At 46.2% G+C, this 22,472-nt stretch overlaps 1 protein-coding gene across 8 annotated transcripts in view; it reads left to right on the top strand.

Moving 5' to 3' along the window:
- LOC121269665 (pleckstrin homology-like domain family B member 1) overlaps positions 1–22,472 on the top strand; it is a 331,530-nt gene that overhangs the window by 176,384 nt on the left and 132,674 nt on the right. For all 8 annotated transcript variants that reach the window (XM_041174450.1, XM_041174453.1, XM_041174451.1 and 5 more), the window contains one exon: positions 288–1,864. In XM_041174450.1, coding sequence (XP_041030384.1) covers positions 288–1,864 — 1,577 coding nt within the window. The remainder of the gene's footprint in view (positions 1–287; positions 1,865–22,472) is intronic.

Raw genomic sequence — 22,472 nt, 5'->3', positions numbered from 1 at the left:
GTCACCCTTTTACAGATCCAAACGCGTGGTTAAAAAAGGAAGAAAGCCAGTTATTTAACACTGGGTTCTTTTCACCTGTAGCCCAAAATTTACACTTGCCTGGATTTGCCACTTCTTGAACAAAGAATACCTGAGCTACGGCCCCAAAGGGATATCTCAGGTTAATCGCAGCTCCATTTTAGTAGCTAGGTATTGTAGCCTGGTTGCAGAATCTTGGCTTAGTTAACTGTAATATCATTGGAATGTTAGATAGTGACTGAATCTGTTCCTTTTACATCTTCCTCTAGATTCCACTAGTCTGGTAAATGGCAATCACCAAAGTCCACTTAATGAAGCTTCAAGCACTCAACTGGCGAGACCCCAAGTCACTCATAGCTCACTGGTCAGCTCCATCGAGAAAGATCTACAAGATATTATGGACTCTTTGGTGATGGAGGATGCCACATCCCCTGGTAAAAAACAGACAACTACTGCGCAGTCACCTTTGTCTCCAGTGGTCAATGGAGGTGGCAGGTACCTCCTGTCACCTCCCCTGAGTCCAGGTGCCATGTCAGTGGGTTCAAGTTATGACAACATGTCCCCACCTTTCTCACCCCTGTCCTCTCCCTCTGCTGCCAGCAGTAGCAGCTACACGAGCCACTCGCCCAGCAGTCAGGAGCAAGGACCCATTGTGCCTCCAACTGTGCCTATCAGATCTTCAAGTTATAACCACACTGTGCAGCCGCCATCCCCCAGACCAGTGCCAATCTACAGTGGAGCCGGTGCGGACCTGAGTAAATGCAATGGGCTTGGTCCAGGTCCGCAGCGAGTGCCAGAGAGTCCACGTGTTCACAGAAAAGCAGGAAATGTCCACGAAACTCCACCAAGTCCAACTGTTAACCGGAGAGGTTTTCCGCTGGATGGTTTCACTTCAGCGGCACTTTCCGATTCCAGGAAAGTGCCAGAAAGTCCAAAGTTTTCCCATCAAAGCCACAATGTTCCATCAGTATCCATTAGTCCCAGCAGTGGGAGTCCCAGAGTTCAGGTTCTAACAGTTCCCAGCAGTCCTAGACTTGGATCCAAGTTTCATCCACCTTCTAGTCCGAGATCCAAAGTGGCTTCTCTTCAGGAACGTCCTTCAAGTCCTTTTAGAGAAGGTAAGGAGACTCCTATTGATCGGTCCATCACTTCAAGCCCATCAAGACAGGTGTCCCCTAGGGGTTTCCAACCAGTAGAGAGCTTAGGACATGTCCATGTAAATCAACCTATCCAGTTGCATCCAAGAAACCTTCAGCCACCAGAGAGTCCCAGGTTGAGTCGAAGGAGTTTGGAAAGCATGAGAGAGTTACCTCCATTAAGTCCTTCCATGCCCAGGAGGGTTGTACCACACGCCACATTCTCAAACCTGCCAACTTCACCCCACACGAGGACATCTCGGGATACAATGCGTCATGAGACTCCATCTCCCCAGATGAAACTCGTCAAGGAAACGCTGGATAGTCCTCGATTTAGACGTAAGCATTCATCTGGTTCATCTGAAAGGAACGAGGATTTCTCGTCCCAGAGTATGCCTGGGCTAAGCATGTTGAGCAGTGGAAGGAGAATCAGGGATCGCAGCCCTTCCCCCACCTTGCTGTCCACTGACCTCCAAAGGAAAGCCTATGGGAACAGTCTGACCCCAGCACACAGTTTGACCTCTCTGTCCGTGTCAACACCACTGCAGAGCCCAAGGATGCAGAGGAAGATGGCTGGAGATGAGAGAGTCCCTGTGACCCGGCAGCGAAAGAACAGTATCTCTGAAATCAGCGATAACGAGGATGAACTCCTGGATTATCACCGGCGGCAGAGGGAGGAGCGAATCTGGGAGCAGGAAATGCAAATGCTGGTGAGTGAGCTGTCCCATTTTACCTTAACCGTATTGAGGTGTTGGCCGTTTGCATGTTCCTTGCATGTGCTGTAAGGTAAGTCCCAAAGTAAAATCGTAATATGCAAAACCCCAAACCCACCTGCTTAGTAACCGTACCTCTTTATCCCTTCACCAATCTGTCTCTTCTTCCTTCTCTCCTGTTCCTTTCCTTTCCTCTCTCCATTCTCCTCATTTCTTCACAACTCCTCTCCTTTCATCCTTCTCCTCTCTTCCCATTCTCACTTTCTTTCCCTTTCCTCTCTCAAATCGTCCATCTCCCCTTCTCTTCTTTGTTCGACTCTCCTCTTCTCTCGCTCTTTTCTCCTCCTCTCCCTTCTTATTGTTCATTTCTTCTCTTTTCCCTTTCTTCCTTAGCCCCAACCACCTCAACCCCCCCACACATCCATCTCTCTGCCCTTCTTATTCTCTGTCCTGATTATATTAGAGGCTTGTTCTGCAGTGAGGATGTCATTGTGCCTTGTCTTCAAGATGCCTTAGTCTCTAAGTGTCCACCATGATAATCATCTCTGACTTAAACATCCCGGCAAAGTCAGAGAATGCCCCAATCAACTCGACAGTTTATAGCAAACTATGTAATGGATCACTGAGGGTGATTACAGGGCAGTAATCTTGAGACTTTTTGATAAGTTATAAATCAATTTTTGCACTGTTTAACTAGCATTTATATCCCTTGATTGGATTATATTCTTTAATCATTTTCAGCAATCTGATATAATGTACATAAATCCTTCAATTGGATTCCAACTCACTTCTAGGCTATCATTGTTGCATTAATTCCTTTAGGTTTCCAGGCTAAGTAACCCCTATCAGTCTGTTCCTCCATTTATGTCACCTACAGATACAAAAGTTATATAATAAAGGTATTCAAAAGCTACAGAAAAGGTCACAAAGCAAAAGATGTTAAATTCGATCATCACTTGCAAAAGACACAAATCTTTTTGCCTTTTTTAAATATTCTCCTCTCCCCACCCCACCCCAACCCCAATATGCTGTTTTATTCTGGATTATTCATAGGTGCTGGGTTCTTTCTGAATCCCCTCTTGAGTAGCTGTTGAGCCTAGACAGAGAGACATTGGCAGGCCTTTCAGTCACAGAACAAAGCATCATTAATATATCAATAGTCTTGGCCATTTGCTGCATTTCCTGTAACGGTCGCATTCATTTCCTGTGGCCCTTTCTACATCACTCTCTGTCTTGTTAAACAGTCTGTCCTCTGATTCACCATAAGAACAAGAAACCTGTAAATGACGGCAAGAGCATTTCAGGATGAGATATAATTCTAGAGGTAAATAAGAACATAGGACTTGGTAGCAGTAGGCTATTCAGCCCTTCAAACCTGCTGCACCATTCAATAAGATCATGGCTGATCTGGTTGTGGTCTCAACTCCATTTTCCTGTCTTTCTGCCAAAACCCTTGACTTGCTTGTCTATCAAAAATCTGTCTAATTCAATGCCCCAGCCTCCACTACTCACTGGGGAAGAGAATTCCACAGGCTAACAACCCTCTGAGAGAAAAGATTTCTCTTCCATCTCGTCTTAAATGGTAGATCTCTTATTCTTAAATTGTGTCCCCTGATTCTAGTCTCTCCCACAAGTGGAAACATCCTCCCGCTATCTGCCCTATCTAATCCGCTCAGGATCTGACATGTTTCAATAAGATTCTTCTAAACTCCATTGGGTAGGTATAGGCCCAGCCTGTTCAACTTTTCTCAACTCCACCATGATCTTTTCACCTCTGTTGAAAGCTCTGATTCGTCCTCAGTTCCATGGGTTTGGACAGCCTGCTACTCGTTCCAAGCAAACCTTAAACTGCAAGCAGCCACAGGCTATTCCACCTGTTGGGCATCACGTCTGTGTGGGATCCTGTCTTTTCTGACTATCCATATGCAAATACATCTTTCCAGCAGCATAGTGAGCGGGAGCTGGAAAATTGATCTAGTTTGTTGTATCCCACCTCCAAATCCCCCTGCCACCTCTTCCAATCCCCTCCCAGCCAAGCCTGGGCTCCCTGAACAATGAGATCATCTAACTTGCACCTGCTCCCTGCCTCCTCCATATGACTCTGTAAAACACCATGTGCTTTGAGTGTAATTTGTAAAACCTCTTTTCATTAAGGATGACAGTAAGGTTTAATTAGAGTTTTCCTAGAAGGTCTTATGTTCCAATTCTGTCCTTGTGAGTCTCCATTATCCTGTAACGTAATGTGTGTTACATATCAAGGACATGTTCCGTTTTTTTTCTGTATTGTGCAATTTTAATTTGTCAGACCTGATCTATTCATTTACAACAATAATCATGGGCCAGAAAGTCATGAGATAATGGTAGAAAACTTTGCTGAGACATTGCTCCCTCTGTTATTAATGGCAGCAGTGTGCTCTTTAATGAAATCAGCTAATTGATACTATCTTAACTTCACTGCCCTGATGATAATAGCTTTCCATTTATAGTGTATTGCAGGAGACATGGAAGTGGGGGGAAAGGGGGAGAGAGAGAGAGGAGTGAGAGAGAAGAGAGAGCGGGAGGATAGAGAGGAAGAGGACAGAGGGAGAGGGGGTGAGAAGCAGAGGGGGAGAGAAAGAGGAGTTAGAGAGGAGATAGAGGAGGACAGAGGGAGAGGGGGTGAGAAGCAGAGGGGGAGAGAGAGGAGTTAGAGAGGAGATAGAGGACGAGGACAGAGGGAGAGGGGGTTGGGAAGCAGAGGGGGGGAGAGAAGCGGTGTGCCAGCACGAAAGGGGAAAGGGGGAAAGGGGAAGGGGTGAGGGAAAGGGAGTGGGGGAGAGGGGGAGAAGAAATCTCTGCACTCCTCTAATTCTGGCCTCTGGAGTATCCGTGTTTTTAATCGCTCTACCATTGGCAGCCATGCTTTCAGCTGCCTGGGCCCTAAGCTCTCGAATTCCCTCCCTAAGCCTCTTTGCTTCTCAGCCTCTCCCCTCTCTTTATAAGATGTTTCCCAAAAGCTACCACTTTGACCTAGCTTTTGGCCACCTGTCCTCATATCATGTGTGGCTTAGTGTCGGATTTTGTTCTCTATTGCTCCTGTGAAGCATCTTGGGACCTTGTCTTTTCAATCATTGTGAGCAGAGATAAATCACGGGTGGATTAATTTCTTTTTGTTGTAAAGGACACACAAGATTTAATTTGCAAAAGGTTTCATATTTCCATTAAGTGACGTAAGCTTTTCCTGTCTATTGACGTGAACCTTCCCCTAGTACAAAGTGTCTGATCTATATAGGGACGTAGCATCATTTCTAAGCAATAGAATCTTTCACCGTCAAAACTGGATTGAAATCTATCTGCTATTAGCAAACCTTGTTAATGGTCTCTTTTGTGTTCTTGTTCTAATCTAAGAGCATGTCTTGTGATTTCTCTCCTATTTAAATAGCGTCAGCCATAGCTCAGTAGGGAACATTCTCACCTCTGAGTCAAGACCCTGTACCGTAGAGAGATTTGAGCGTCCAATTAAGATTGCATCCATCACAGCACTGAGGGATTGCTGCACAGTTGGAGGTGCCATCTTTCAGGACATAACTGTGGCCCCATCTGCCCTTACAGATGGATATAAAAGATCCCAGGGCATTTTAAAAAATGTAGCACAGGCATTTGATGCACGCTCCCCCCTCCCCCCCCCCCCACCCCCCCACCACACACACACACACACACACACACACCACCCCCCCCACCCCCGCCCCCCTCCCACCCCCACCCCCACCCCAAACCCCATGTGTCATGGTGAATATTTATCCCTCAACAAATGTCACTGAAACAGATTTTAAAATCATATAGTGTGGGAGGAGGCCATTAGGCCCATTGCTTTTTATTTATTCATTCACGGGATGCAGGCTTCGCTGGCTGGGTCAGCATTTATTGCCCATCCCTAGTTGCCCTTGAGAAGGTGGTGGTGAGCTGCCTTCTTGAACCACTGCAGTTCCTGTGATGTAGGTACACCCACAGTGCTGTTAGGGAGGGAGTTCCAGGATTTTGACCCAGCAACAGTGAAGGAACGGCGATATATTTCCAAGTCAGAATGGCGAGTGACTTGGAGGGGAAATTCCAGGTGGTGGTGTTCTCATCTATCTGCTGCCCTTGTCCTTCTAGGTGATAGAGGTCATGGGTTTGGAAGGTGCTGTCTAAGGGGGCTTGGTGAGTTTCTGCAGTGCATCTTGTAGATGGTACACACTGCTGCTACTGCGCGTCGGTGATGGAGGGAGTGAAGGTTTGTGGATGGGGCGCCACTCAAGCGGGCTGCTTTGTCCTGAACTGTGTCAAGCTTCTTGAGAGTTGTTGGAGCTGCACTCATCCAGGCAAGTGGGGAGTATTCTATTACACTCCTGACTTGTGCCTTGTAGATGGTGGACAGGCTTTGGGGAGTCAGGGGGTGAGTTACTCGTCGCAGGATTCCTAGCCTCTGACCTGCTCTTGTAGCCACAGTATTTATATGGTTAGTCCAGCTCAGTTTCTGGTCAATGGCAACTCCCAGGATGTCCATAGTGGGGGATTCAGCGATGGTAACACCCTTGAATGGGGGGATGGTTAGTTTCTTTCATGTTGGAGATGGTCATTGCCTGGCATGTTATTTGCCACTTGTCAACCCAAGGCTGGATATTGTCGAGGTGTTTCTGCATTTGGGCATAGACTGCTTCGGTATCTGAGGAGTCGCGAATGGCATTGAACATTGTGCAATCACTAGCGAATATCCCACTTCTGACCTTATGATGGAAGGAGAGTCATTAATGAAGCAACTGAAGATGGTTGGGCCGAGGAGAAACTCCTTCACTCAGAGGGTGGTGAATGTGTGGAATTCTCTACCCCACAAGGCCGTGAAGGAAATAGATAGATTTCTGGACTCTAAAGGCGTCAAGGGGTAGGGGGAGAGCATGGGAGTATGATATTGAGATAGAGAATCAGCCGTGATCATGTTGAATGGTGGAGCAGGTGCAAAAGGCTGACTGACTTACTCCTGCACCTATTTGTTATGTTTTGGTATGTTTCTACCCTGAATTTGTACTCCAGCGACCTAGGGTAATGCTCTGAATCCCGCCATGGCAGATGGTGAAATTTGAATTCGATAAAAAAATCTGCAATTAAATGTCAAATGATGACCATTCAACACTGCCTATTCCCTTTAGAGAAGGAAATCTGCCTTGATGTGATGTCCTGGAACTGAGATGATCGACCTCCAACAACCACAGCCATCTTCCTTTGTGCTAGGTATGACTCCAACCAGCGGAGACTCCAACCCCTGATTCCCATTGACTCCAGTTTTGCCCGGGCTCCTTGATGCCTGACTTGGTCAAATGCGGCCTTGATGTCAAGGGCAGTCACTGTCACTTCACCTCTGGAGTTCAGCTCTTTTGTCCATGTTTGAACCAAGGCTGTAACGAGGTCAGGAGCTGAGTGACTCTGGTGGAACCCAAACTGGGCATCAGTAAGCAGGTTATTGCTAAGCAAGTGCTAATTGATAGCACTGTTGATGACCCCTTCCATCACTTTACTAACGATGGAGAGTAGACTGATGGGGCAGTAATTGGTTGGGTCGGATTTGTCCTGATATTTGTGTACTGGACAAAGCTGTACAATTTTCCACATTACTGGATAGATACCGGTTTTGTACCTGTACCTGAACAGCTTGGCTGGAGCGCGGCAAATTCTGGAGCGCAACCCTATTGCTGGATATTGTCAGAGCCCATAGCCTTTGAAGTGTCCAGTGCCTTTAGCAGTTTCTTGATATCACGTGGAGTGAATCGAATTGGCTGAAGACTGGTATCTGTGATGTTCGGGACTCCTGGAGGAGGCCGAGATGGATCATCCACTCGACACTTCTGGTTGAAGATTGTTGCAAGTGCTTCAGCCTTATCTTTTGCACTGATGTGCTGGGCTTGCCCATCATTAAGGATGGGGATATTTGTGGAGCATCCTCCTCCAGTGAGTTGTTTAATTGTCCACCGCCATTCACGACTGGACATGGCAGGATTGCAGAACTTAGATCTGATTCATTGGTTGTGGAATCACTTAGCTGTGTCTACTACTGCTGCTTATGCTGTTTGGCACGCAGGTAGTCCTGTGCTGTAGCTTCACCAGGTTGACACCTCATTTTTAGGTTTACCTGGTGCTGCTCCTGGCATGCCCTCCTGCACTCTTCATTGAACCAGTGTTGATGCCCAGGCTTGATAGTAATGGTAGAGTGGGGGATATGCCGGACCATGAGGATACAGATTGTGGTTGAGTACAATCCTGCTGCTGCCGATGTCCCACAGTGCTGCATTGTTTCCTAGTCTTGACTTGCTGGATCTGTTCGAAATCTATCCCATTGAGCATGGTGGTAGTGGTACACAACACGATGGAGGGTAGCCTCATTGTGAAGACAGGATTTCATCTCCACAATGACTGTGCGGTGGTAATTCCTACTGACACTGTCATGGCTGTGGGAGGCAGGTTGGTGAGGATGAGGTCAAGTGAGTTTTTCCCTCTTGTTGGTTCCACCATGTTCAACATGGAGGAGCACTGACTCATCAGTTGAAGGGGGTCAGTACGTGGTAATCTGCAGAAGATTTCCTTGCCCACGATGCCATGAGGCTTCATGGCATCTGGAGTCGATGTTGAAGACTATCAGAGCAACTCTCTCCTGACTGTATACCACTGTGCCACCACCTCTGCTGAGTCTGTCCTGCTGGTGGGACAGGACTTACCCAAGGATGGTCATGATGGTGTCTGGGACATTATCTGTAAGATATGATTCCATGAGTATGCCTATGTCAGACTTTTGCTTAACTAGTCCAATTTTGGCACTAGCTCCCAGATGTTAGTAAGGAGGACTCTGCAGGGTTGACAGGGCTGAGTTTGCCGTTGTCGTTTCCAGTGCCTTGGTCGATGCCGGGTGGTCTGTCTGGTTTCATTCCTTTTCAGCTTTTAGCAGTTTGATACAACTGAGTGGCTTGCTTGGCCATTTCAGAGGGTGGTTAAGATTCGACCGCATTACTGTAGGTCTGGAGTCACATATAGACCAGACCAGGTAAGAACGGCGGATTTCCTTCCCTGAAGGGAACCAGCAGTGGCTGAATGGTCACCATTGGACTTGTAATTGCAGATTTTTTTTTATTGAATTCAAATTTCACCATCTGCCATGGTGGGATTCAAACCTGGGCCAGCAGAGTGTTACCCTGGGCCGCTGGAATACTAATTCAGTGACAATACCACTACGCCCTGTGTTGGCTCCTTAAAAGAATTAACCACTGACATTGTGGTGGAGGGGGGTGGGGAGGGGGGATCATGTGATGAAACTTCTTGGAATACATCCAGTCCGAGTTGCCAACACTATTGTGGATTAATAGTAAAAAGTTTCAGAATGGAGGAGAATTTTGAGCAGGGGAGCAGAGGGTCAGCCAGAAAAGTTCCGCCCACTTTAACTCAATGACATTTTAAACCTCGTTAAAACACAGTAAACCTTTTCTTTCCTCGCCAACACTTTAGAGCTGAAAATGATTTTTTTTTATATGATGTTTGCCGTATTGTGGATTACCTCACACTGTGGGAAACGCATTGAAATGGATTTAAATGTCATTCCGCCAGGGAGCCCATCAGCCAACTCACTCTGACTTCTGTGTGAACCCAGGTTCCCAGAGCCCCCGAGAGATTTGCTGTGCAAACAATTAAATCGCCCACCTCCCTCCCTCTCTCACCCATCACCAAGTGATTTGTAGAATTGGAAACGCCTGTGTGTAGCTAGTACAGGGGTAAATGCTGGTAAATGCGACACAGAACGGCCCGCGCCCCCTCCTCCCGAACATTTCTTATTCTGAGCTGATGTGGTTGTCGAGGTATTTGAAAAGGGAATGCTGGGGAATTCTTGATGTCTGTGAGGGAGGCCTGCACAGAAATTCTAAGAACCTACAAGATTGCCAAGATATCTGCCTTTCATCCAAAAATCCTGTGAGCGCTCTTTTGGGGGGGTGGGGGGGAGGTAGACAACAACAACTTGTATTTTTATAGCACCTTTAATGTAATAAAGCATCCTGAGGCACTTCACAGCAGAATTATAGAAAAAAAATGAGACTGAGTCACACAAGGAGATATTAGAGCAGGCGATCAAAAGCTTGGTCAAAGAGATAAGTTTTTAATGAGCGTCTTAAATAAGGATGAAAGAAGTGGAGAGGTTCAGGGTGAGAATTCAGAGCTCAGAGACCAGGCAGCTGAACGCTCAACCACGAATGGTAGAGTGGTCAAATTGGGGATGTTCAAGAGACCAGAGTTGAAAGAGCACAGAGATCTCAGAAGGTTGTGCATCTGGGGGAGGTGATAGAGAGGGTCCAGGCCATGGAGGGATTTGAAAACTAGGATTTTAAGAATTGAAGTGTTATAAAGACAATTAAAAGACCAAGGTCTACCTAGCCAGTCACATGATACAACAATAATGAAGCTATTGACTAACCATAATAATCAATCTACAACAGGCCCAGGCATGTGGTGAGGAAAACCCCCAGTGTGCAAAACTTTGGGAATAATAAGTCACCTGATCCTCCCGAGAACATTACACTCATTGCACTTTATTTCTCAAATTACTCAAGTACAGGATCCCAAGATGATTTTCTTGAAGAAGTTTGACTCCAAACATCCCCCAGTTCACCCATTCAGGACCAGTTTCCCACATATTTTGAATGCTGTTTGGCCCTGAGTTGGGGATATGGTGGTGTAGTGGTAATGTCGGTGGACAAGTAATCCAGAGACCATAGGCTAATTCCCTGGGGACAAGGATTCAAATCCCACCACGTCAGCTATTGGAATTGGAATTCAATTCATGCATTTGGAATGGAAACCTAGTCTCAGTAATGGTGACCATGAAACTATCATTGATTGTTGTCGAAACCCAACTGGTCCATTATTGCCCTTTAGGGAAGGAATACTGCTGTCCTTACCTGGTCTACATGAAATGTAGTTGACTGTTAACTACCCTTTGAAATGGCCTAGCAAGAAACTCAGTTCAAGGGCAATTAGGGATGGACAACAAATGCTGGCATTACCAGTGACACCCACGAAAGAATAAAGAAAACTGTATTTGGCAGATGGAGATCATACATGCAATGGGAATCATAATTTCTGTATTCACTCTTGCAATTTTTGGAGTTAAATATAAACAGAAAAGGTTGGGAACAATCAGCAGGCCAGGCAGCATCTGTGGAGAGAGAGAAACAGAGGATGGAATCTTGCGCTCTGAAGTCGAAGTTTGGTGGCGGGCGGGAGTAGGAGCAATTCCCGCTGAGGGGGGTGTGGGATGGCTGAACTTGCGTGATCCCGTGCTGGTTAGCTCAGCATCCGTGAGGAGCTAATCGCTTCTCACGGCCGGGGCAGGCAGGAAGTCGCCGTCCCTGCTGTTACCTCATGAGGTTGAAGGTCTGGACGCCATATTTAAAAGGCACCAGTCAGCCTTCCACCTTTGCCCGGCCACTGCTCCATCCTTCCCCGCTAACCCTTCCCTCCCTTCCTTGGTCATCCTCCACACAACTTGCACTGCCACCACCCGTTCTCCAGCATGGGCCGGCATTTACAGACGCTCTCTAAAGAGGAGAATGCAGCAGCAACTCACTGCTGATCATGGAAAAAGTCTATCTCGCCAGGCACGCGCTATTTACATGCCGTCGTAGAACTGAACACTCCAATTTCTGATTGGCGGGGGGACTTCATTTGGAGGGGGAGCTTAATTCTAGTGAGGTGGTCTTTTAATGACATGCATGACATGCTAACTCACGCAAAGTGACTACCCAACATTGCTCATCAGGAAACTTGACCCGCCTTTAAAGTCCCAAAAACAAAATTTCAAAAGTTAATCCCAACATCAGGAAACTGATTTCTGGCCTCACGCCAACTTAAATTCCCCGGCCTGTCACGCTTCAGGGGAGACAATTCCGCCAGGAGTTAACGTTTCAAGTCATTGACCTGTCACAGGAACTGGAAAGAGGTAAGAGGTTAGAGAAAAGGGGAAGGTCTGTGTTCGGCTGGAGGGGAAGAGAGATTAAATGGAATGATGATGCAAGGGGAAAGCGGTGACATAGTGGTATTATTACTGTACTAGTATTGCAGAGACCCAGGGTAATGCCCTGGGGACATGGGTTCGAATCCCACCACAGCAGATGGCGAAATTTGAATTCATTAAAAATCTGGAATTAAAAGTCTGATGATGACCAGGAAACCATTGTCGATTGTTGTAAAAACCCATCTGGTTCATTAATGTCCTTTAGGGAAGGAAATCTGGTTCTTACGGTTGACTCTTAAAGTTGCCCTCTGAACAAGGGCAATTAGGGATGGGCAATAAATGCTGGCCTAGCCAGTGACGCCCACATCCCATGAATGGATAAAAAAAAAAGGGGATGGTAATGGAACAAGGATCAGAAGTGGTCTAGAGGAGGTGTGAATGAGAACAGCAGAATTAACAGCTGCCATCTGAAAAACCATTAGAAATGTTACAGCACAGAAAGAGGCCATTGTGTCTGCGCTGGCCAAAAATGAAACTATTAAATAACTATCTGCCCAATCCAATCCCATCTTCCAGCACCTGGCCTGTAGCCATTCAGGTTACAGCACTTCAGTTTCCTTTTAAATAAGTTGAGGGTTTCTGCCTCCACCACCAAACCAGGCAGCAAATCCCAAACACCCACCACCCACTGGGTGAAGAAGTTTCTTCTCATGTCCCCTCTGATCCTTCAACCAATCACCTTAAATCTGGTAACTGACCTCTCTGCTAGGGAAACAGGGCACCCCGTCTACTCTATCCAGGTCCCTGATAATCTTGTACACATCAATCAGGTCACCCATCAGCCTTCTCAGTTCCAAGGAAAACAACTCTACCCTATTCAATCTTTCCTCACAGCTGTAATTTTCAAGCCCTGGTGACATTCTTGTAAATCTCCTCTATACTCTGTCCAGAGCAGCTATGTTCTTCCTGTAATGTAGTGACCAGAACTGTACACAAAATTCCAGCTGTGGCCTAACCAGCGTTTTATACCGTTCCATCATTACATCCCTGCTTTTGGGTTCTATACCTCATCCAATAAAGGAAAGCATTCTATATGCTTTTTTTTAACCACCTTATCTACCTGTCCTGCCATCTTCAGGGACCTGTGAATTTGCACTCCAAGGTCCCTCATTTCCTCTACCCCTCCTAATATCGTCCCATTTATTGTGTATTCCCTTGCTTTGTTTGCCCTCCCCAATTACCTCACACTTCTCCGGATTGAATTCCATTTGCCACTTTTCCACCCACTCAACCAAACCACTGATACCATTCTGGAGACAACAGCTATCCTCTTCACTATCAACTACACAGCCAATTTTTGTGTCATCTGCAAATTTCCCAATCATGACACCCACATTTAAGTTAAAATCATTAATATATTCAACAAACAGCAAGGGACCCAACGCTGAGGCCTGTGGAGCACCACCGGAAACCGTTTTCCATTCGCAAAAGCATCCATCAACCATTACCCTTTGTTTCCTGTCACTGAGCCAATTTTGGATCCAACTCGCCACATTCCCCTGTATCCCATGAGCTTTTACTTTGCTGACCAGACTGCCATGTGGGACCTTGTCAAATGCCTTACTAAAATCAATGTAGACAACATCCACTACACTACCCTCATCAATCCTCCTTGTTACTCCCTCAAAAAATTTTATTAGTAAGATACGACCTTTCCCTAACAAAACCATGCTGACTGTCCCTTTTCTGTTCCTTTCTAAGTGACAGTTTATCCTATCTCTCAGAATTGATTCTAATAATTTGCCCACCACCGAAGTCAGACTGACCAGCCTGTAATTATTTGTTCTATCCCTCATACCCTTTTTAAAACAACATTCACAGATCTCCAGTCCTCTGGAACCTCGCCTGTTTCTAGTAAGGATTGGAAAATGATCCTCAGAGCACCTGCTATTTCCTCCCTAGCTTCCTTTAACAGCATGGGATACAAACCATCAGGCCCTGGTGACTTATCCATCTTCCAGGATGTTAGTCCCTCCAGTACTTCCTCTCTCACCATGCTTATTGTATCTAATATTTCACACTCCTCTTTAACTGGAATATGCGCTTCATCCCTCTCCTTAGTGAAGACAGAGACAAAGTACACATTGGGTGGATTTTCGGGTCATCGGGCAGGTGAGGTGGGTGGACCCGGGAGTGTCCGTGAAACGGTCCGTCGCCCGCGATTGGCACCTGACTGTGATTCCACGCTGGATGGTCAATTGACGGCCAGACTGTGTGAAACGTGAACTGAAGGGCTCAGCACCTGCCGGGGTGGGGGCAGGAAGAGGGCAAACGCTGAAGCCTGCGCCGGCACGGGGTGAGCACGCGATGAAAGTCCCCTGAAGACAAAGAACTGCCTCGGGGAGCTGAGGAATTTTAAAATCAAAATTAAAGATTTGGGAATTCTAAAAGAAAAATGTTCCCACATTGGACTCACTCACATACATAATAAAAATTACATCAAAACATTTTTTAAAATTAATGTCAGAAACCTCATCCCGCCCGTGGATGAGGTTTCCTCAAAAATGCAAAGGCCGCCTGGCCGATTTGCCCGCCTGCCAACCATAAGGTTGGACGGGCAGCGAAAAAACTCTCTTAATTAATACTTCAATGGCCTTAATAGGCCTCGTGATTGTCGGCGGGCGAGATCCTGACTCTAGTGTGCGCTCGCCGACTGAAATATCGCGCGATTGGGCGTTGACGCCGGGACGCTGCCCAACATCATCGCACGCTCGCTATTTTATGCCCAGTCAGGTCAGGCCCGCGCCCACCTGTGGGGTGTAAAATTCTGCCCGTTGAGAACCCTGCCCACATCTTCAGCATCAGAGCACAAGTTGCCACGTACATCTCTGATCGGCCCTATCCTTTCCTTTAGTTATTCTCTTGCCTCTTAATGTACCGGTAAAACATATTTGGGTTTTCTTTGATCTTACCTGCCAATATTTTTTCATATCCTCTCTTTGCTTTCCTAATTACCTTTTCTCTTCACCCCTGTACTTTCTATACTCCTCTGCAGTATTAAGTTTCGTGTGACTGTCATAAGCTTTCTTTCTCAGCTTTGTCCCACCTTGTATACCAGGGGGTTCTAGATTTGGCAGCACTGCCCTTTTTCTTTGTCGGGACCTGTCTACACTGTGCCTATAGAATCTCACTTTTGAATGCCCCCCCCCCTCCCCACTGGTCGGTCACTGATTTCCCCTCAAGTAGCTTTAACCAGTCCACTTCTACCAGGTCACCTCTTAGCTTCGTAAAATTTGTCTTTCCCCAATTTAGACTTTTACTCCTGTTCTATCTTTATCCTTTCCATAATTATATTAAATTTAACTGTATTATGGTCACTATCTCCAAAATAGTCCCCCACTGCTACTTCACCTACTTGCCCAGCTTCATTTCCTAAGACTAACTCTAGAATTAGGCCCCCTCTCACTGGACGTGTTCCATGCTGGCTGAAAAAGTTCTCTTGAATGCAGTTCAAGAAATTTTGTGCCCTCTGTGCCTATTGCACAGTTTGTATCTCAGTTGATATTAGGTTAATTGAAGTCCTCAACTATTATTGCCCTATTATTTTTGTACTCAGAAATTTGCCCTAAGTATTTGCTCTTCTAAACCCTCTCACAATTTGGGGGCCTTTAGTACACTCCTAGTAGTGTGGCTGCCCCCTTTTTATTCCTGAGCTCAACCCATATGGCCTCATTTGGCTGTCAGACCTGCTGAATTTTTCCAGCTATTTTTGTTTTTGTTTCAGATTTCCAGCATCTGCAGTATTTTGCTTTTATTTTGGCCTCATTTGATGATTCATTTAGTATATCATCCCTCCTCACAGCTTTAATCGATTCTTTAACCAATAATGCTACACCCCCAACCTTTTTTAGCTCCCTCCCTATCCTGTCTGAACACCCTCTATCCAGGAGGTTGAGCTGCCATTTTTACCCCTCTTTAAGCCAAGTTTCCATTATAACAATGAGATCATGCTGCCATGAGTCTATCTGTGCCCTCAGCTCATTGGCTTTGTTTGCTATACTCCTTGCATTTAAATAAATACCAAATAAATCGTCAAATTCCTCTGCTGTAAACCGTTGCTTCTTCTGTCTTTCAGAGTCACTCACTAATTTTCTGTCTCCCATTCCCTGCTCTGAATTTATCCTATCTGCATCTGCCCTCAGGTTCCCAAGCCCCGCCAATCTAGTTTAAACCCACCCCAGCAACACTAACAAATCTCCCTGCAGGGACATTCATCCCGGTCCTGTTCAGATGTAGACTGTCCGGCTTGTACAGATCCCATCACCCCCAGAATTGGTCCCAATGTCCCAGAAATCTGAAGCCCTCCCTCCTGCACCATCTCTCCAGTTACGCATTGACTTCAGCAGCAGTGGAAAATCCCACCAGCAGGAGGGGCTGTAAAACTCCGCACATTGAATCTTCCTGATCTGAGGTTGATAGAGAATGCCATTCAACCCCTTGTCCTCCCAATATCTGCATTCACCGAAGCGTCCTGAATGAATAGGGAAGGCAGGCGCAGATTGAGAAAGTTCCCTGACCTCTAAACCGTGAGATTTGTATCCTAAACTCTAAATCGGGTGTAGGCAGCTCATCTCTCATGATGTTTTCCTCATGATCCTGACAGTGGAAGTGTGAGTTATGGCAGACTTCACACGCTGTGGAGCCATGGAAACTGTATGTTTGTTAGGCTGGGACACTGTAGTCCCAAAGGGAGACAGTCCATGAGAGTAATAAGATTAAGATGGGATTCTGTGTTATTGTCCTGGCTCTGTCAAATGCATCTTCTTTCTACACTAATATTCCTCCTTTCGACTTCTGAGGCCTTTGATTCATCAAGTATAGTTCATTGGGGCCCAGGTATTGAGATATGTTCACTGGGGCCCAGGTATTGAGGTACAGTTCATTGGGGCCAGATTTTGAGGTACAGTTTCTTTAGAATCAGGTGTTAGGGTACAGGTCCATGGGAACCAGGTATACTGGTAACTTACCCAAGTGGCCATTCCTCCTGTGTGAGTGTACACAGTGAATATTGTGCTGCCTGTTCAACCATGGACTCAGTCCAATCCTTGACAATGGTGAGCTGTACATACTTCCTGCAGGAATCAATAGACAATGATCAGGAGCAGAAGCCCTGCCTGATATTTTTCCCCTCTCAAGCCCAGAACATTGGGGAGAATTCACTGCTCTTCTTTGAAATGGTGCCATTTACAATCTCCTGAGAGGATAGTTGAGGCCTTAGGCACATGTCTGATCCAAAAGACTGCAAATCCAACAATGCAGCACTCTCTCAATACTGCACTGGGCTGAGACCAAGCATGAACCAGGCATTGAATCTGGTTTGTAAAACCAACTCACTCAGGAGCTTGACAGTGGTTGAATAATCTCTTCTCTTATGTAGTTCTACTGCACACGTGGCAGGTTTCTGTACAAAAGCAGTTTTTTTTTACAGGAGTGATTAATGTAACCGTGGTTGTGTCAGATAAGTGTGGAATGTGAAATTCATACCAGACATGAGGGAGGCTGTTGATAAATCTTCAAAGGAGAGACTGCGTGTCACAGCAGCTCAGGGAACATCTGCTGAAGGAGGGTGTTTGAAATGAATTACTTTACACAGATTTGGGCTCCTGATACCTACTACACTTGCAATAACTGGGTCCAGGGCAATCCTGTAATGGGGCCATTGTTTAACAAATGAGATAATGCTGAAAACACAACTTCACTCCCTTCACTGGAGACACACTGATCATTCTAAAATAGGTTATATTTCCTGACCTTTCTAATTTACTGCTCATGTGTTTCGATGTTGAATATTTTCAGGTAACTCTTCCGTGAAGTACTTTAAGGCATTTTATTGAGACATTAAGGGCACTACATACATGCAAATTGTTGTTATTGTGCTTGCTAATGGAAGACAGTTGTTGACAGTTTCCAGATTAGCATAAAAAGACTTTCATTTATATAGCACCTTTCAAGACCTTAGGGCATCCCAAACCACTTGGAAGAGGTGCTGGCATAAGGGGGGCGATAGTTTAGTGGATATTGTCACTGGACTAGTAATCCAGAGACCCAGGGTAATGCTCTGGGGACCCGGGTTTGAATCCCGCCGTGATGGTGAAATTTGAATTCAATAAAAATCTGGAATTAAAAGTCTAATGATGACCATGAAGCCATTGTTGTGAAAACCTAGCTGGTTCGCTAATGTCCTTTAGGGAAGGAAATCTGCCATCCTTACCTGGTCTGACCTACATGTGACTCCAGACCCGCAGCAATGTGGTTGACTCTTAAAAATGCCCTCTGAAATGGCCGAGCAAGACACTCAGTTCTCACAACCATCTTCTCAAGGATAACTCGGGATGGGCAATAAATGCTGACCAAGCCAGTGAAGCTCACATCCCATGAATGAATAACAAGAAACTTTACAACCAATGAAGTACTTTTTGAAGTGTAGTCACTGTTGTAATGTAGGAAGCACGGCAACCAATTTGCGCAAAGCAAGATCCCACAAACTGTAATGTAATAATGACCAAATAATCTGTTTTAAGAGATGTTGATTGAGGGATAAATATTTGACAGGACACTGGGAAGAACTTCCCTGCTGTTCTTCAAAATAGCATCATGAGATCTTTTACATCCACCTGAAAGGGCAAACAGGACCTCGGTTTAATGTCTCATCTGAAACACAGCACCTCTGACAGTGCAGTACCCTCTCAGTACTGCACTGGGATTTGCAGCCTTGATGTGTATATGAATGACATTCTCTTGTTCTATGTCTGCGTGTGTTGCCTGCCTGTTTGTGTTTTTCTCTCTGTCCTCTCTCTACAATTCTCTTTTTATCTGTGTGCATGTTTCTCTCTCTCTCTGTGCATCTATCTTTCTACCTGTCTGTGTGATTCCCTATGCCTACGTGTGTCCCTGACTCTGTGGGCATGCATTTGTGTAAGTGTTGTGTGTGAGTGTATATGTGAGTGTGTGTCTATGTTGTGTGTTTGAGAACCTGTGTGTTGTCTATGTATTTATATGTAAGTGTTGTGTGTGCGTGTAAGAGTGAGTGTGTGAGTGTTTCATGTGGACTCGAATGTGCATCGTGTGTGAATGTGTGTGAGTGTGTGTTGTATGTGAGTGTGTGTGGCGTGTTTGTGTGTGTGGCGTGTTTGTGTGTGTTGCGTGTAAGTGCACATTGCATGTGAGCATGTGTTGCGTGTGGGTGTGCGGTGCATGTGAGTGTGTGTGCTCATTGTGAGTGTGTGTGCTCATTGTGAGTGTGTGTGCTCATTGTGAGTATGTGTGCTCATTGTGAGTGTGTGTGCTCATTGTGAGTGTGTGTGCTCATTGTGAGTGTGTGTGCTCATTGTGAGTGGGTGTGCTCATTGTGAGTGTGTGTGCTCATTGTGAGTGGGTGTGCTCATTGTGAGTGGGTGTGCTCATTGTGAGTGTGTGTGCTCATTGTGAGTGTGTGTGCTCATTGTGAGTGTGTGTGCTCATTGTGAGTGGGTGTGCTCATTGTGAGTGGGTGTGCTCATTGTGAGTGGGTGTGCTCATTGTGAGTGTGTGTGTTTTGCCTCTGACTTTCTGCCACCATCTCAGCAGACCCCAGTCAGGACTGTCAGCGCCTGCTATTTAAACCCATGGCACCTTGGTCAGAACTGAAAATATTTTCCCAGCCGTGTGAACAGTTGTGTTGTCCTTGCCTCGCTGAGGGCACCTCCATCCAGGAATCGGGCACAGCGAGAGCTGTGATTAATGGGGTGATGGTGGTGAAGTGGGCCAGGAATCCACAGGCCCAGACTAAAACTCGAGTGGACACGGGTTCAAATCCCTGGTCCAAATCACAGGCCCAAACGTTACCATGGAAAATTTAATTTCAATTCATTACAAAAAAAACCCTGGAATTGAAAACCAGTCTCAGTAATGGTAACCATGAAACTATCACCGGTTGTTGCAAATACCCATCTGGCTCACTAATGCCCTTTAGGGAAAGAAATCTGCCATCCTTACCTGGTCTGGCCTATATGTGGCTCCAGACCCGCAGCAACGTGGATGATTCTTAAATGGCCTAACAAGCCAGTTAGTTCAAAGGCAATTGGGGATGGGCAACAAATGCTGACCTCGCCAGTGAAGCCCACATTCCACAAAAGAATAAACAAATAGCTGGGGCAGGGTTTTATGCCCCCGCGGGTGGGCACACGCCCGATCGGGCATAAAATCGGGCGAGATGACGTCGGGCAAGCATTCCAATATCACGGCACACTCACACGATATTTCACTCAGCGAGCGAGCGCGGTAGTCAGAAGCACGCAGGCGCAATCTGAACGTGAGTTTTCAAGACCCGTCCCAACCTTATGGCGAATCGGCCGGGCGGCCTCTACATTTTTCACAAAACCTCATCCAAGGGCCGGATGGAATCTCCGTTAAGGAAATAAAATAAGAAGAGATATCTGGGGGACAGCATTGTTATATGAGACCTGGTTTTATGGCGCTTGGTTGTGAGACGTGGACATGTTGTGCAGCTTTTTTTTTAATGCTTTATATTGTTATTTGCAGGTCTGCAGACCACACCCCCCCCTCCCACCCAGAGGCAGCTCTCTGCCTTCTGGGGGCTTTCTCGTGGCGCTCACCCCACCCCGCCCGCGGTGAGGTCATCACCTGCCCTCTTCCCAGCCCCCACCCCGGCAGCGCTGGGCCTTTCACACTCGCTGCCCGTTGATTGACCAGCGCAGCGTGAAATTGCGGCCGGCGGGGGGGGGGGTGGGGGTCGATCGCGGTCAGGGACCCGCTTCCCGGCTGCTCCGGGGCCCGCCGATGGCACCTGTCCGACGGGCAGGGGAGCATCCAGGCCCTGGAGCTTCTCCCCCAACCCACTACAGGGGTTAATTCAGTACAATATCGAGTTGGCTTTCTCCAGGGTAGGAATGGACGGCAAAGTCAGTTTGTTTAAGGCAATAGAACCTTGTTAATGAAAAGATTATTTGCAAGGGTAGAATTTCAGTGGAGAAGGGTTGCTGGCTGCTGCAGCCTTCCCTCCAATAGAAAAACTAGGTGGGCAAGCTTCATGTGTGAGCTTAGACCCTGAATGTTAAAAGGCAATTCAACAACGTAGGGCATCGTAGGCAAGCTGGATCCAGTCTTCATCCACTCACTGTAGAAATTCAGAGAATATCCTCAGCCTGATTTTAATGCTACGATCTCTCCCAGAAACAGCTAGACCTGATTTAGTGTCTGGCTGTTGACCAACAGAGACAATTCACTCGGCACAGCGTGAAGACCAAGATCAGGATCCTAAACAAAAAACAGAAATACCTGGAAAAACTCAGCAGGTCTGACAGCATCTGCGGAGAGGAACACAGTTAACGTTTCGAGTCCGTATGAGAGAGTTCATGATCTAGCTCTCTCCTCCATCCCCAGTCCCTTTCCGATTCCCCCTTTTTTCCAATAATTTATATAGATTTTTCTTTTTCCACCTATTTCCATTATTTTTAAATGTATTTCCATCCATTGTTTTATCTCTACCTTTTAGCCTGTTTCGATCCTTTCCCCCCACACCACCCCCCCACTAGGGCTATCTGTACCACTTGTCCTGCTTTCTACCCTTAATGTCACCTATTAGCACATTCCTTAGATAATATCACCACCTTCAACACCTCTTTGTCCTTTTGTCTATGCTATCTTTTGGTTATCTCCACCTATCACTGTCCCTCTATCCAGCTCTACCTGTCCCACGCCCCCCTTGAACCAGCTTATATTTCACCTCTTTTCTTTGTTTCCTTAGTTCTGTTGAAGGGTCATTCGGACTCAAAACGTTAGCTGTGCTCCTCTCCGCAGATGCTGTTAAACCTGCTGAGTTTTTCCAGGTATTTCTGTTTTTGTTTTGGATTTCCAGCATCCGCAGTTTTTTGCTTTTATCTTAAGATCAGGATCCTCCTGGCCTGCAGTCCAGTTCCGGCCGGATTGACCTAGTTCCACCCAGACTGACCCGCTTTCGCCTGGAATGAACCAGCTCCGCTCAGAATGACCTCATTTCACACTTGTGGCTGAGCCATTTACCAATTGGTCTTTCAGGAGAGCTGAAAAATAAATTTTAAAAATGTCCAAAGGAACGATTTTAAATGGCATCTTCCCCAGTGCCAGTTTCAGAATGTACTAAATTACCCCAACAAACCAATCACAGACCATATGTCAAGTCTGGTAAGTCCCATAATCGACCTTCCATTTTACCAGCCAGATTTTCCTGTCACTTAATATAATTGTCCATCACTCTGACAAGCAGGCATTAATTGGTTGTAGCTAATTGAAGTGCCCCTCTCACTAATTACTGTACTGTCAGATATAGTAGGATATGTTGTTAAGTGAGCTCTGGTTGAATCAGGCTTGGTTAATTGAGGAATCAAACCAGGTTCTCCTAGATTCCTATTGTGATCAGATTTTATCACTGTGCTGCAGGCATATTGCCTTTTCACTCGTTTTAGGGTTAGGCAGCAGGTGAATCCTGCCTGCAGGATTTTAAAAAGAAATCGAACATTGAAGTGTAAATGCCATAATTATTCTCCCAACCCCCCTCACCGACAC

Source organism: Carcharodon carcharias, chromosome 25 (genome assembly GCF_017639515.1).
Source record: "Carcharodon carcharias isolate sCarCar2 chromosome 25, sCarCar2.pri, whole genome shotgun sequence".
NCBI classification, from domain to species: Eukaryota; Metazoa; Chordata; class Chondrichthyes; order Lamniformes; family Lamnidae; genus Carcharodon; species Carcharodon carcharias.
The sequence above is the reverse complement of the archived record's forward strand: the minus strand, read 5'-3'. Positions and strand labels throughout refer to the sequence as shown.